At 38.2% G+C, this 15,703-nt stretch overlaps 1 protein-coding gene across 4 annotated transcripts in view; it reads left to right on the top strand.

Moving 5' to 3' along the window:
• The first annotated feature begins 512 nt into the window (after positions 1 to 512).
• The window catches only part of ZC3H13 (zinc finger CCCH-type containing 13), a 45,445-nt gene continuing 30,254 nt past the window's right edge, over positions 513 to 15,703 (top strand). For 2 of the 4 annotated variants that reach the window (XM_021528455.3, XM_021528453.3), the window contains exons 1-4: positions 540 to 638; positions 6,466 to 6,591; positions 7,027 to 7,136; positions 12,499 to 12,610. In XM_021528455.3, coding sequence (XP_021384130.2) covers positions 6,475 to 6,591; positions 7,027 to 7,136; positions 12,499 to 12,610 — 339 coding nt within the window. In that variant the 5' untranslated portion in view covers positions 540 to 638; positions 6,466 to 6,474. Of the gene's footprint in view, positions 639 to 6,465; positions 6,592 to 7,026; positions 7,137 to 12,498; positions 12,611 to 15,703 lie in introns of all 4 variants that reach the window. The other 2 variants (XM_021528454.3, XM_077781397.1) reach the window with 2 other exon arrangements.

Here is a 15,703-nt window from a genome sequence, read left to right as displayed (position 1 = left end):
TTCCATTCCAATGTTTAATCATCCCTTTTGTGAAGAATTGCATTCCTAATGTACAACTTGAATCTCCACTGGTGCAGCTTAATACCGGGTCTTCTCATCCTGTAACTTGCTGCCAAGGAGAAGGCCTGGCTAAATCTCCCGTCAGGTGACCGCAGGGAGCGATAAGGTCACGCCGAGCCCCCTCTAGGCTGAACAGCCCGGCTCCCTCAGCCGCTCCCCACGGCACTCGCGCCCCATTGCCCCGCCCCGCGGGCGGAGCCGGGGCCCGCCCCGCCCTCCCCAAGATGGCGGCGGCGCCGCTTCCGCCCTTCCCGCCGCCGCCCTCCCACCTGCGACGTCACCGCTGCCGTCATCGCCGTCATCATCGGCGGCGGCGCGGGCGGCGCGAGGGCCGCCGGGAAGGGCGCGCGGAGGCGGTGGCGGCGGCGGCGCTCCCCCGACGGCTGTCCCGGCGCGCGGGGCGGGAGCGGCGGGTCCGCGGGGGCGCGCGCCGCTCCGCGCGCTCCTCCCCCTCCTGCCCGCGCCGCTCCGCGCTCAGGCCCGGGAGGACGGACCCCCCCCTCGCCCCCTCCCACCCTCTCCGCCCCGGGCGGCGGCGGAGGAGGCGGCGGGGAGCGGCTCGGCAGCGCAAGGAGCAGGTGAGTGCGGCGGGGCGGCCGCGGGCGCGGAGGTGAGGTGGGGTGGGGTGGGGAGGCGGGGCGGGTCCCCGTGTTCCCTTCCCCCGGCCCGCGGCGGCCGGGCCCCGGGCGCGCTGGGCCTGCGGAGCGCAGCGGCGGGGAAGGGCCGCGCTCCCGCGCAGCTCGGCGCTCGGTGCGCGGCCGGGGGCGGTCCGGGGCTCCCCGAGGAGGGGCGGGGCGAACGCCCGGAGGCGCCGTGTGCCCGGGGCCGTGCCGTCAGGCGGTGGTCGAGCTGGAGTCTGCTTCCCGTATAGTCGGGTATTCCTGATCGTGGGGTTTTTGGTTGGATTTTGGTGGTGTTTGGGATTTTTCTTCCACTTCAAGTAGTGCTCTTCTCCCGCTCTCTGGCAGTAAAATAGTTTCTGCTCTAATGTGCTCTAGAGGGACTGCTAATTTGGCTTGTGTGAATTCACGCATCGCCATTCCTTCAGGTAGCGGCTACAGCTAGCTCCCATCCCTTCCAGAACTTGTAGCCGGGCACGGTGGGTCGGTGTGTTATGGGTGGTCTACTTAGGGCCTCGCCTTTGGCTTCTCGATGGATTCTCACTCCACCGTTGATTTCTTGTCAGCCTTCTGCAAGAGTGCTTGAAGGTCAGGTGTTTGGCTCTCAGTGAGCACCAGCACTTCCGAGGGATCTTGGGCGGGTGATGGAACACTCACGGTTCCTCTGTGCAGACAGGAGTGGACACACTCAGCCCATTACTTGAAAACTAAAGAAGTGTGGTTTATGTGGCTGTGCCCAAGATAATACACCCTGCTTCTCAGCAGGTTTGCTGAGAGTGACGGCATGCTGAAGTGCTGATCCAGCTCACAGATCGGAGGTAATATAGAGTAAGGCAGAGTGAACTTGGACCTGTCCGCACCAGTCTGCACAGAGCGTCCATTAGTCTGGGGAAACATCTTCTTTGAGTATGAAGTCTTTGTTAGACAAGGCATGGAATATTCTGTACTTCCTGGTATGGTACTGTGGCCTGATGTTTTTATTCACCTGTGGAGAGCCAACCATGATTTTATACTTGTTCAAACATAATTAGCAGTTTCTTATTGCTACTAATAGAGAATATCATATGTGAAACTAGAGGGGTAGGTTCAAGTTACTATGGTGATGGGTTACCAGCAAGGAGTTTTAAAATTTGGATTAATTTCTAGTTTTGTGTCAAACAGGCTTATCTTTGTGAGTATTTAATTGCTCTTTTGGAAGGTTCACTATTAATGCATTTTACCACTTTTAGTAATATTTTTAGGTAGTAAACCCATGGAGCTTCTTCAAATATTGCTATTTAATTAGTGATGTGACATGGAAGTATTAATATTGTAATAGGACCCAAAATGTTATCAGATAAAAGCTTTTCATTTTAAAAAGTGCAGGGAACCATTCTCAAAGCTGCTATTTAGTTTTCAACACATATTTAGCTTATCAAGGAGTATTAATAATGAGTTTGTATCTGAACATATGTAGAACTTCGAGGTAATTTTGCTTGTTATTTGAAATATTTATTATTTATTGGCATATTATTTATCTCTTCACAGGTAGGATTTTCGGAAGTGATGTTGTGTGTAACTTGTGTGTGGTGTGGTGTGCATGCGCAGACATTGACGTGCTTATGAGTGATGTTTTGGACTTCCTAAAGAGATTTTTATCTCCTTAAATGCTTTTTTGTTTTTGAACATTACTTTTGTTCTGTTACATCTCAGTTTCAAGTTTTCCTGTAGAATCCTTCAGGATTCATTTTTTCAGGTGGCTGGATTAGGTTTTTGTAACAGAAAACCAGATGTTGCAGATATCTCTTGATTTTGACTTATGTAGTACCGCACTGATTATGAAGAAAAATGTTAAGCATGCTTGACACCAAAATATAAGAATATTGATAATAAAAAAATACAGAATTTCAGTGAATGCTGTCAATCATATCATGCCTCATTGATTTCCGTTCATTGGCAGAGTTCAATAGGTGCACTCACTTCTCTCAAGTCTGTCACATTTTAGATTATTAATGAAAATAACACTCTGTGATATGTTCTCCTTCGAATGGTAGTGTAATTAATGTCATTAACAGATTGTCTCTCGCCCTGGGAAAGTTGCTTCCTTTAAAGAATAACATGGATGAATCTGTGAATGAGTTATCCTAGTGTTATAGTATTTCTAATTTATTTTAAAGGTTGTTGTGGATCTTATTTATGCATGGAAAAGTGAAAATTTACAGTTAAAATTTTAGGTATAGAGTTTATTTTAGGAGAATAAAGTTAACTTTGCTTAGTTTCAGAAATTTCATTCTGTTTCAGAAGTAGCAGAAAGTTCAGTGCCCCCAGTTAGAGTCAGCAGTGCAATGTCATGTACCTGAAATAGAGAAGTGCATAATATTCTGCTTAGATTTTTTTTTTTTTTTAATCCTGGTAGTAATTATTTGAAATGTTGAGAGTGCTTAAGGCTCAGTCCACATTGGTACTCATGGCTGTCCAATCCCACATTAGTTTTTGATAAGGAGATGGTAATTCAGAGGCGCAGACATCTGATGGAAAGTCACTGCACTGGCCATCATCATGGGATGGATAACAGGACTGTGATCATCAGTGGTAAAAGAGCAGAAGGTGAAAATGTTTCAGAAGGGGAATCTTTATGGGATATTCCATTTAAATTGTTATTGGTTGTCCATTAATGTGCAGTCTGAGAAATTTGGAAATTAAACATGTCATTTTTTCCCCCTTACAGTACTTGTTTGTGAGCAAGGAACCTTCTCAGAAACAAAAAACCTACTGTTAATCCATCTAATATTTTTAATACTGTTTTAATAGTCTCTTTATTTTTCCAACTCACTTGGTCCTCAAAGAATGAAAATGGGACTGCATTTGCAAACACAGTCTCTGAAATGCATAGTTTGACAAAGTGAAATTCCTCAGTTTGCCTCAGAATAATGTGTCTGTACTCTAATCCTGCAGCTTTTGATACCATCTATATTCACTGAACAGTGGAATTGCAGTTCTTGTTACATGAGCGAGGCCCTCATGTGATAATAGGTGCATACAGAAAGTAATGTGCTGTGCACTCACAGCATGCTGGGTTTGTTTCTTTAGAGTAATCTATCATGAAATACCTCTTCTGTTAATAAAGGATCTGTGGTTAATTGCAAACTGGTAGATACGGGCCAGAATACGAGGATAGAACTGATAGATTGCTACCCGAAATGGCGCAGGTTTTTGTTTCTCATTTTAAGTTGTTGGTTTGTTGTTTTTTTTTAAATATGGGGTTTTACAAACTTTAGAAGGTTTAGGATTAAATGGTATTCTTCTTAATTTCCATATGCAAAAATACAGAGAAAAAAGCAGTTGGAATTAAATTATGTGTTCAGTTAGGATGATGTTGCCCCTTCCTTCTCTCCACGTTTGTAACTCCTTTTAAGCCTAGTCATCATCATAACTTCCTATACAAGTTAATTCCAAAAAGGTGCTGAATTCTGGGTAAAAATTAACATTTAAAATGAAAGTTTTGCCTCTGTTTCTTTGAAAATAAAAGTACATTGGAATTGAGGCAAAATGAATGTGATTTTTCTGTGTGCTGCTACGATGTCACTGTGTACTTGTGTATTAGACTCATCTCTCCTTCATGTGTTGAACCCTCTCCCTATGCCATTGCCAGTGTTGTTTATCTAACTTTTTATTTCAAATATGGCTCTTCTAACTGTAAATATTTAATCCAAATTAGGCATTTGTTATACAATTGTCTTATTAAAAATGCTTTTGCATGTGTCAGTTGATTTTTATATCTTCTATTGAAAGAATGTGACTGTGTGAAATGTAGAGATTTAATATTTTTTTTCTGAAAATTTGTGAGAATCCTGAAATGGAAGGGTGCTTAGCTAGGTGAGATGTGGTATTATTTTGCTTTCTAACTTTAATGGTTTATCCTGTCAGACTTTTTAACTATTGCTGCACATTGAGCTGTCCACAATGACTCCTAATTATTTTTCTCAGAAGACTGGACTAATTTGGTCCCATCAAATATTTAGACAAAATCATTTCTCCTTGTGTGCATTGCATTATATTTATTTGCATTTCATCTGCTGTTCTATTATTCAATTCTCTAACTCAGTTAGATCTTTCTGGAAATCTCTGTTCTCCGCAGTTCTTACTAACCCAAATAATTTCATAGTACTGGAAATTCTAATGTTTGACTGTCTGCTTCCACTAATTGATGTTAACCATTGTTTTAATGTTTGGTATACACCGTATGGTTAACTTCTACCCTCCCTGGACATCTTGGTTAATGTCTTGATTATCTGAGCCTTTTTTATGAGGTAAAAATCTTCAGATAATCAGAGGCTTGAAGGAGTCAGTAGAGCAGAGGTCTACCGAGAAATGTCACATACACAATGTAAGCTTTCTTTCTTCTGTTGTTTATAAAGGTGCTGAAGTGCTTCACAAGAGCTTCAACACAGCATTTTCTTTGTAGAAAATGCACACGTGTCGGACTCCTAGGGAAATCTTGTTGTGGAAATAACAATAGGGTTCAGATAATGAAGTGTCCACACTTTTACATTATAATATTTTGTTTCTCTGAAATGTAACCTTACCATATGGATACTGTGGGAACATATTGCTGATCAGATGGTGAAAATGTGTATTAATCCTCTTTGATGGATGTTAGTTTAAATGTGTATTATTCTGGCTTTATGGATGAACTTTGTCATTTGTAACCTGTTTGTGTATGAGATAGTTTGTGTGCGTGTGTTTTAAATGCGGTGACGTGTGCTTAGGAGCAGAAGAGACAGCAGCAGAAGGGTAGGGGATTAGCATTTGGCTAATCATGTTCTACGGGTTAATGAGGGTGATGGCACATTGCAGTACAACAGAGCTGTGTTTTGGAGCTGTATATAAATTGTTGAGCACCTAGCAGGTGTTTCTAAATGGATTTTATTTTTGTTTTCATCAAATAGAATGTAAAGAATGTGCATTAGTTTTTGAGGCCCATTTTGTCCTTTTTGTGCAATCTGTCTGTAGTGCTAAATATATATGTTCCTTTTTTTTTTTCTTTAAATATATTGTGTTTTTTTTCACTATAACTCCTTCCTTTCTCAGGTAAGATGTGGCTTCTTGTTTATCAAAGTTATGGTATATTTCCTTTAAAATAATTTTTTTTTTCTTAATGAGAAGGAGCTACTTTTTTAGCAGATTAAGAAGTAAGTCATCATTATGGAGTCATTTTTTTTCCTAAACTCATGTAATTCCATATAGTTGTAGAAATCAGACTGATAACAACACAGGCTGTGGATGATAGTGAGATGGCTTTCAGTAGGTTGTCATACACAAAAAGGGAGGAAAAAATAAAAAGGTCTCATTTTTAAAAATTTGTTTCAAGACTGGGAGGTGTTTTTAATGGTTGGAACTGGTTTCTGAGAGGTTGGTGAAATGACATTAAAGATTCTATTCATTTTAAGTCACTTGAATTTGTGCACCAAAAATACATGATGAAAGAAAGCATCTGTCCTGTGTGGTGTTTGCTGCCTAAATTAATAACATGTCATATGATCTTTCCCAAGGGGAAGCTGAAGAATCCAAAGCTGGTCATGAAATAAAATCAAAAATTATCATTACTGGTGTTCAGCTGACTAGTTCAAGTCAGAAATATTCTGTATTATTAGATACATTTCACTTATTTATTACTTCTTTTTCTTTCTTCATTGCCTCTGCAGCAACTCTTGCAATGTATTTCATTCTATTTTATTCATATGAGTTCAGTGTCAATAGCCCCAAACTGAAGGATTTTACAGTTTTGCTTTTTTTTTGGTTGAAGTAGTACAAAATGTCAAAAATTAGAAGGAAGGTCACAGTGGAAAATACCAAGACCATATCCGATAGCACATCCCGAAGACCCAGTGTGTTTGAAAGGCTTGGACCCAGCACTGGAAGTACTGCAGAGGTGAGTTGTAAAAGTGTTCTTCTTTTCTTCCCCACCCCAGCATCTTCTTTTCTAGGATTTATGTGGTGGGAAAGAGTAGCTCACAAGCATCAAATGCTCAGTTGTTGCTGAGGTTAAGTAAAGGTGAAAAGAACTCCTTAACATATGGATGTTCAACATACTAATACTAGAATTTTCAAATACTATGTGTTGTGCCAGCTTCTGGATAGAGTAGTGTTACTGTGCATATTAATAATGTTTCCACCAACCTAAATTTTTCTCTGCCAGACCTGATGCTCTTTGTTGATTATTTTTTTAATCAATTATATTACTGGTGGACAGAAATTACAGATAAATGGGACTTAATGTGTAGTCATTTGTTTGTTCTGCCACACTCACACCAATGGTATTTCCAGAAAGGAGTGTGAAATTCACCCAGTAATATCTGTCTCTTAGACACAGTGCCGTAACTGGCTGAAGACTGGCAACTGCCTCTATGGGAACACATGTAGATTCGTACATGGCCCTTCACCACGAGGTAAAGGCTATAGCAGCAGTTATAGAAGGTAAATCAAGAACTCACTTTGAATTCTTCACATGCTGTAGGAAAATAGCTTTTGCAATTCTGTCTTTTGTTTTTTTGTTTTCTTTTTTTTTTAAGTGAAATGCTGTGGTGTGCCTACTTGTGTGTTATATCAATAACCAATTGCCTTATGAAGCTGCTTAAAACAATTATTTTGGCAATGTGCAGGGTTTTTGTGTGTATACAGCTTTAAAAAAATGAATAGTTGACTAGATGCAGATTAACTATATATTACTTGAAATGGGAAGTTCAAGTGCCTTAGTACTTTGTTTTTGACAGAGTACCACTGCTTTCTGGTGTACTTTTCTGTCCTGTACTAAACTGTTGGTTTGCAATTACAGTGGTGCTCACACTCACAGCCCTTCTGCCTTTGCTATGTTGTGTGTCTATCCTTTCTTTCATGTTATGAGAAAACTTCAAAACATGGCTTTGTGACTTTTTCTGTCAGATATTGAAAAATGTCCTGTATTATAGAGGGAGATCAAAAAAATTACCTAATTTTTCAAAAGATAATTTTTTTTATTATATGTCTCTTCGTATGTTTCTAAAATTTAATTTTTTTTCAACTGTCCTTTGTGTGCCATAATGCCTAACTTGACTGAAACCAAGTATGGCAGCAATCTTGTAGTGTTCTTGCTATAAAGGACAGAAAGATGTTATAGTTTTAGCATAGTATCCCTTTCTGTGAAGGCTTTGTTTACAATTTATGAACAGCTGTCCTTCATAATGCCAGTAATACCTATAGATTATGGATGGGCACACTGAAGCATGAAAGAGTAAAGCAACAACAGGAAAGCTGGCATGAGGTTAGGGTTGTGTGTTTGGTTCTTTTTTGTATTCCTATGGCATGCTTCTAGGGTGATCTTGACTTTGCTTGTTTGATTTTCCAACGCTTCTAAGGTGGTAGCAGCTGGAATACAAAATACATCACTGAGTTTAATGTTTCTTTTGGTGTGTAAAAATTTTACTCTGTTCTGCGCTGAGTGTTCCAAATGAATAAAGTAAGTGATTTACTGGTAGGGATTAAATTTTAAAAGTGTTAAAATGTCATTTTCTCCTTGCCTTCAGTGTTTGAAACATTCAGTGCATAGTTCTGCTTGGTCATTTGAAGAAAAGTGACATTTCTTTTAATGAAAGCTGTGTTTCTGCTTCACTGTCACTGCTGACATTTAAGAAAAACATTTATTTCCTTCTTATTGCTAACTTTTTTACTCTTTTTACTAAGACTGTATGAAAACTCAAAGGACAAATCTTCCTGCTTATTTGCTTGGCGCATTCAACATTTAATAAAGGTGTTCTTCAAAGTAAAAAGGGGGAGGAAGCCCACCACCCCACACACCCACCAAAATGGACAAATGAAAGAGCTGTGCCTGTCTTCAAAAGTTTCCATTAATAGCTCTTGGCCAGGCATAGGAAAAGCTGCTACATAATATGTACATAATAAAATGGTGGCATTTTCATGCCATTTAACATTAGAGAGATTTTCACAAATGTTATCCAGGCATTTCAAATGCAATTTTATTTGCTTCAGGCAAGCCAAACTAATGCTGCTTCTGCATCAGTTCACTTAAAGCAATATTCTTGTTCAAGTGTCTGGGATAGCAGAATGGCAGCGTTTCTGCATATGTTCAGTCACAACTGCCAGGGAAGTCTCATCTGCTTTGCAGGGAGTTGGGTAGGACAGAGCATGTCTTGCTGCCTTTCTGTCTTCATGCCTTCTGCCTCGATACCTACCTGCAGTCAATCCTGTTGTTAATGGTTTTATCTGACCATAATACCTCCCATAGTTCAAAACATCACCAGATAGTAGGAAAACTTGAGTCTGAAGTATGATAAAGATTGTTCCATTTTAGCACTAATGCTGCCTCTCACAGCATGAATTATAATCTCGTTATAAAAATAAAACCTAACATGTTTTTACATTAAGCTTACCTGATTATGGTATTAGAAATTCAGTATTAGACCTGCCAGTCTTCCCAACATCAGAATTAAGGAGAAGCTAACTGTGAGCTCTGTGTAAACGTGCTGTCCCACTAGGAATTTTGCTCTTTCTGCACTTGTAGATTGTTGGTTAGTTGCTTGGCAGCTTCCTGTCTGGCTCTTCCATGCAATTGTCAGGATCTATGCCATTGCTGGGCCCTTTTCTTAGTCTGACTTTTTCTCTTTATTTGGGATCATCACACTGCATTCAAAAACCAAACCAAGCCAGCAGTCATACTAGGAAAGAATATATGGGTTTTGAAAATTCCAAATGTAGGAAACTGGAAAACAGGATAGTGTTTCTTAGCAGTTATAATGTGTACATAATACACGAATATTGGTCATCTGCCTCTATGCACATATCTGCTCTCACACGGGTACACAGAGATATCCTCAGGTATATGTGTTGCAAGGTGTGCCTGTTGTTGGATTCTTGTTCCTGGCGCTTTTAAGAAGTACAGGAGCAAAGGAAGGCACTTTCTGAATGTTCATTTCCTAAATGCCGTTGAGCATGGAGAACTGAACTGTTGCAGGAAGTAATGCTGTTTAAAATCACTTAACTGCTTTAGATTTTGCAATGAGGAAATTCCTCATTTTAGGCCTTATTTAAAAGATGGGCCCAGCTCAAAATATTAAAAAGAAATTGCATAGTGCCTTTTGTGTGAAAGGTTCTGGCAGTTGCAGTCTAGCCACATCATCTTAAACTGCACAGGTAATTTGTCTTGATCTGTTGAAGTTCAACAGTGAGCATGACCTGGAATAACCAAAGATCCCTTTTGGAGTGGGCTGGGGAAAAGTTACATAGAAATGAAGCTGTGATACACATAAAAAAAAAATCAGGTAGTAGACCAGACAAAGCATCTGAAAACAGTTATTGCTTCCTGAATAATTATTTCTTAAAGTTTGACTAATTGTCAATCTTATTAGAGTTTTTGGATGGTTTTGATGTGTTTGGGGAAGGAGAGATAGGGTGATTACCATGACTTTGCTTTGGTGTTCTCCTAAAGCTGAAAAAGGTTGGCCCACCACCAGCAAAACCAAACAAAAAATTGTCCAGCAAACCCCAGCCCTGAATGTGTAGCTTTTAAATTTCTGTGGTTTTTTTCATAGCTTATATAATATTTAAGTAGATTTGACGAATGCTTTAGGGCAATACCTTTTTTTCAGCATAGGAGGAAAGAAAACATTTATTAATTGATGGTAAAAGAGTTTGGATACTTTGTTTTTTACTCCAACCTATAACTTAAAAGAAAAATATTATAATGTCAGATGTCACTCTATAAGGTACATGAGCTGCACTCAGTGCATGTTCTCTTGCTTTCTCCTTCAGCTAATGGGATTTTTTCCTGAAAGTATTCCTCTCAAGGAACAATATTACAAATGCATTATTGATAATGTTACTGCCTTTTAACTTAATTTTCAGTTTCACTAATCCAAATCTTTTGTATTTGTAGCTTAAATATTATTAAAAATTAAGGTGTTGAATTGCACTTTAATGCTGAAAGACAGGCAGTTTATTTGTTGAGGTAGCTGATGGTGAATGCTTCAGAGAGTTGTGGTAAAGAGTCACCTTTTTAATATGAGGGGACGGGAAAAATACTTTGAATTATGACCTCTACTAAATCCAGACACTTTAAAGATCATATAGTTATGCATGCAAAGAAGATAACTTATATTTGTATGCTGGTTATTATTTGATCCTTAATGATGAAAAAAGCAGAGCTCTACTCTTCTGTACATTTCCTCTGATCTAGATGGACCTGTACTTAAAATTTCATGGAGAATTAAATGCATTAAAAATGAGAGCAGTCACTGGTCTTTGTCTCTGTAGGTCCTCATATATTTAACCTTATGATGCAGTTTAAAGAATTAAATATAGGAAACTGTGCAGGGGAGGAAATGGAAAAAAAAAAGACTTTTTCAAATATGTGCAGATTGAAAATGAAATGGTATTAAATTTTTGTATACATTGTGAAAGACAGTTTACCCTTTATTTATAATGTGATAGGATGAGTGGCAGAAACTACTTTCTCGATGGAAACTGATTCAGTCTGAAAAAAAAAATGCAAATTTCATTATTCATATATTACGCATAAGTTTTCTAATCAAAAGACAGCATTAGTATCTTTTTATGATTCTTTAGTGTTAACTGATAGTCACAGATGTAGTACTTGTATACAACCATTTCACAGAAAAGTCTGTCGTTACAGCCAACAGCCATCACAGAAGTACTAAACTTAATGTCAAGCCAAATGTATAAGAAGAGAAAATTTGTTTTCTTGAACTGATCTTTCAGTTCTGAAACAGTTCCTACATTCCCTTAGCTTAGGAATTTGTTTGAATCACAGAATGGTTTGGGTTGGAAGGCACCCTAAGGATACCTGGTTCCAACCCCCCTGCCATGGGCAGGGATACCTTCCACTCCACCAGAGTGCTCAGGATGGGGATGTTGTGGGTTGTGGATGGGGCATCCACAACTTTCCTGGGCAACCTGTGCCAGTCCCTGACCAATGCAGTGGTTGTTCTCTTCCAACCCATACGGGGTGAATGAACTCATGAATTCATACTAAGAGGTGGCAAAATTACATTAGTGTAGGATGTTCCTTCCACATCACAGTAATATCTTTTACAGAAACTATATCATAAAGGTGCATGACAAGCAGAGTTCATCCAGTATTTTGCAATTAAATAATGAAATAGTTATTACTGCAAGATGGAAAATGCAAGTGGCCTCCAAGAGTTCATTTCTGATTCATCTCTTGTAGCAGTGTTTTCCTGTATAGCAGCCTCACCTAGACCATGGGAGGCTGGTGCTTAGGTTACCTCTGCTCCTCTGCTTGCAGATTTCATCCACATTCATTGTTGTGCTTCTCTGTGACTGTCATTGTTAGCCTGTAGTAGTTTGATTCTGCATTAATTGTGATTTTAAATATATATATGTTATATATAGAGAGAGACACTTATGTACTATATATAAAAGTTGTTGCAGCTTAGATTAAGGAGAAGGCTAAATCTCCAAATATTTGGTAGGAGTGATTGTGAAATACATCTGCATGATGGTCAGAAAAAGGTTATTTATTCTGGATGGGAAGCTGATCTAGAGTAGTAACTGAGTAATGCCATATATACATACAAATAATTTTTCTTCTTAGAGTCCAGTCTTCCTTGACTTTCTGAAAGGATTGTGATTTTTCTAATGCTTAAGCCCTTTAGAATGGAATATTTTCTTACTCATCCACCTTGCAGCTGGGTGGGAGGTTTAGATTTTTCTGGATATACTAATAAAATAATAATTGAAAGACAGATAATATTCCTTTAAAAATAGTCCCATAGAACTGGTTATATTGTGTTTCTGTATTATGTAGGTCACCAGAAAGACCCACTGGAGATCTTCGGGAAAGAATGAAGAACAAACGTCAAGATGTTGAGGCAGAGCCACAGAAACGAAGTACAGAGGAATCATCCTCTCCTGTTAGGGTAAGAGTGGAGTTTGCAGAACTCCAGAATCCCTCAGTAACAATTGGGCAGTGTGTCCTAGAAATGTTATTGTTGTGACTTGTAATATTGAAAATGTTTTAAAGAACTGATCATTTTGTACATAGCATATCACATTTTATGTTATGAAGTGTCTTAACAATTGTATTGTTTTGCAATTTTGTAGTGCTTTCTTGTCTTTTGGTTCCCAAAGATCTTATAAACCCCTCAGACTTAAAATGTGTTATAAATACTGATAAACAGGTATTTAATAACAGTGCAGACTCTTTGAATATTACCAAGAAAGTATACTAACCATTGTTTCAGTCGTCCACTATTTTCCCCCCAACACTTATTCATATCCCTTGTATACATGCATCCTGACTTAAGTTGTTCACCCCAAATTTGCTTTTGATGAAACCATGCAGTTACAATTGTGCAGGTTCATTTTGACTTCCTCCTCACATACTCATCAGGCACCCCAAATGGTCAATTAATGGATTTTGCAAAAAATTCATTATTGTTCATATTTTGTAAACATCTTTCTGCAACCCTGTGGCCCTCAAATATCAAAATTTAATTATTTTTAAATTGTGTTACCTGTTTCTGATGTTACAAACAAATAGGGATAGAGTTCGTAGTGTGACCCTGTACCTGTGTAGCAGTAGCGCCACTGTATTCCTGTTTAAGACCATCTTAATATGAATAATTTTTTAAAGGTTTTATTTGTGAAACATCAGTTTTACCTCTGCAGGTATTGACAATGTTCAATCATTTCCTCTTGGTCTGTTCCTACTTGCTGTGTAAAATGAATTTTATATGTCAGCTGTAAATAAATCAGCAGCAGCTGCTATCATTAAAATTAACAGAATGGCTTACCTTCCAATCATGTTTTCAGTTGCTGTTAATTTTTGTAAACTCTCAATCTTTTTACTGAAATGTGTTTCTTTTATTTTCTAATAGTTTGAATAAACTGTTCAGTTATTGAGTACATGGTTGGTGGGAAAATTTTTTTTTCCAACCGTCATTAAAAATTTGCTGTAACTTCTGTCCTGGTGCAACTCTAATTTTTATGTAATTCTTACTTTGGGTTAGTTAACTTTGCTTTTTATAGTGTTCTCTTAATGTAATAATAAAATATTCTTAAACAACTAAAACCCAAGTGAAAGTGAACTGGAAGCAACAATCTAAAGGAATTGGCGAATTAGTGTTGACCTATCAAAGAATTTTTTATAGATTAAGCACACAGCAGAGTAAAAAATGCTCTGCTTCAATCACATAAAATGGAAGACTGAGGAAACAGCTGAACTTTTGTTTTAGTTCCATGGAGGCAACTCTCAAAAAACAGGATATCAAAGAAAATGTTCTGGAACAAATAGCTGAAGAGGGACAGTCGTCAAGAGTTGCTTTGCAAAGAACCAGAAAATATCTAAAAGGACAGAAGACTCGAGTGACTGAACTGCTAAGAAAAATTTTGCTCCATCGGTGGAGCTGCTGTTATGGTGGAGATCTAATATGTGATGTTTCCATATTTTATTAAAGCTTTTGGGGTAACAGCAGAGCTTGATAAGAAAGCTTTGAAATCATGAAAGGTAGCTTGTTCCATAAGAAGTTTCATAATTTTGGTTAAAAATAAAAAAGAAGAGACTGATCAGAAACATTCCTGCAGACAATATCTGTGCTTCACCAGATTACTAGACTCAAACTTTGATGAAGGGTAGTGGTTAAGAGAGAACTGCCTGACATAGGTCAAACCTGTTGTGAAACAAGTCTTTTGAGGCATATGTATAGATAGTCAAAGAATAGAAGGTATAGTATTTTAGGTTTAGAAGCCAGCTAGGGGGAAAATTTTAGATTAATTTGAAATTGAATTACACAGAATGCTATTGTAATTAATTTAAAGAACTATTACTTTAAAGAATGTAGAAAAAAGTTGGACATCCCAAATGGCAAACTTTGCAGAAGATTGGAAAACAGTACTTGGGATTACTGAAGTCTGAGGAATGCCATGGGGGTTGGGAAAGATAGTTTTTGGCAGCACAATGGCAGATGAAACTTGGTGTTGGCAATGAAGAAAGTATTTAAAACAAAAAATGAATTAATTTTCTAAAAGTAACTGAAACCATGCAGTAGAAAAATAAGTTATTGTGGACAGCTCAATGAAACCATGTGTTCAAAGTGAAGTCACAGTTGTAGAAGCAAACATTCAGGTATATATATAAATGGAATAGAAAATTATTGATAATATGCTGTAGAAATTAATGGTCTAGTTTTATTTGAAATGCTGTTTGGTTGTCATCACATGTATGCAAGAAAATACAGTCAAAGGTCTTCTTGAAGTGGGCAAAGAGGTGAGAAATAAACTGGAGAGAAGAGAGGACATGGGATGAATGCATATAATGTATGTTTGAGAGAATGTAAGTTAGATGCGTCATATTCATACTTTATACCAGTAGAAAGAGTGGCAAATTTGAAAATGACAAGGGGAAATGCTATTTATGTTATATAAAACAAACCTACCTGGTTGCCAGGATAGACACACAAAACTGAATAGGTTCCACAAGAAGCTAAGACAGTATATAACTAGTATAAAATCTTTTCAGAAGAGATTTTTTATTCTTTGGAAACATAACTAGTACAATCTCTATGTATTTAGGAAGAAGCTTCCTATATTGACAGTTTATAGACTGTATCCCTTTTTATTTCTTCATGCTTTGTACTATTTGCAGAGACAATATGCTGTGCTATGTGGACACCTACATTGAACTCAGTTGTTTTTATGTTTCTTGGATTTGTGTTTGGAATTACTTAAGCACTTATGTTAGTGTATGAAGTATAATACAGATAATTAGGTGAGGTTCCTGCTGTTACTGTATTCAGTTGGAAATTTTTATTTTAAACAATATGAGAAGACAGTTACATTGGCGTGTATGAAGTCTTGCTAAAGTCTTAACCTGGAAGCTGTGTGTGATTTGGGAGAAACAGTGGGAGGAGCTTAATGTACATTTAGGAAGATTTTTGTAAGGAATGTGTATTGTTTGTTTCATATCTGTGGATTTTGTCACTGTAGCTTTTAACTATTTCCACTGGAAATAG

Source organism: Lonchura striata, chromosome 2 (assembly GCF_046129695.1).
Source record: "Lonchura striata isolate bLonStr1 chromosome 2, bLonStr1.mat, whole genome shotgun sequence".
In the NCBI taxonomy this organism is placed as follows: domain Eukaryota; kingdom Metazoa; phylum Chordata; class Aves; order Passeriformes; family Estrildidae; genus Lonchura; species Lonchura striata.
The sequence above is the reverse complement of the archived record's forward strand: the minus strand, read 5'-3'. Positions and strand labels throughout refer to the sequence as shown.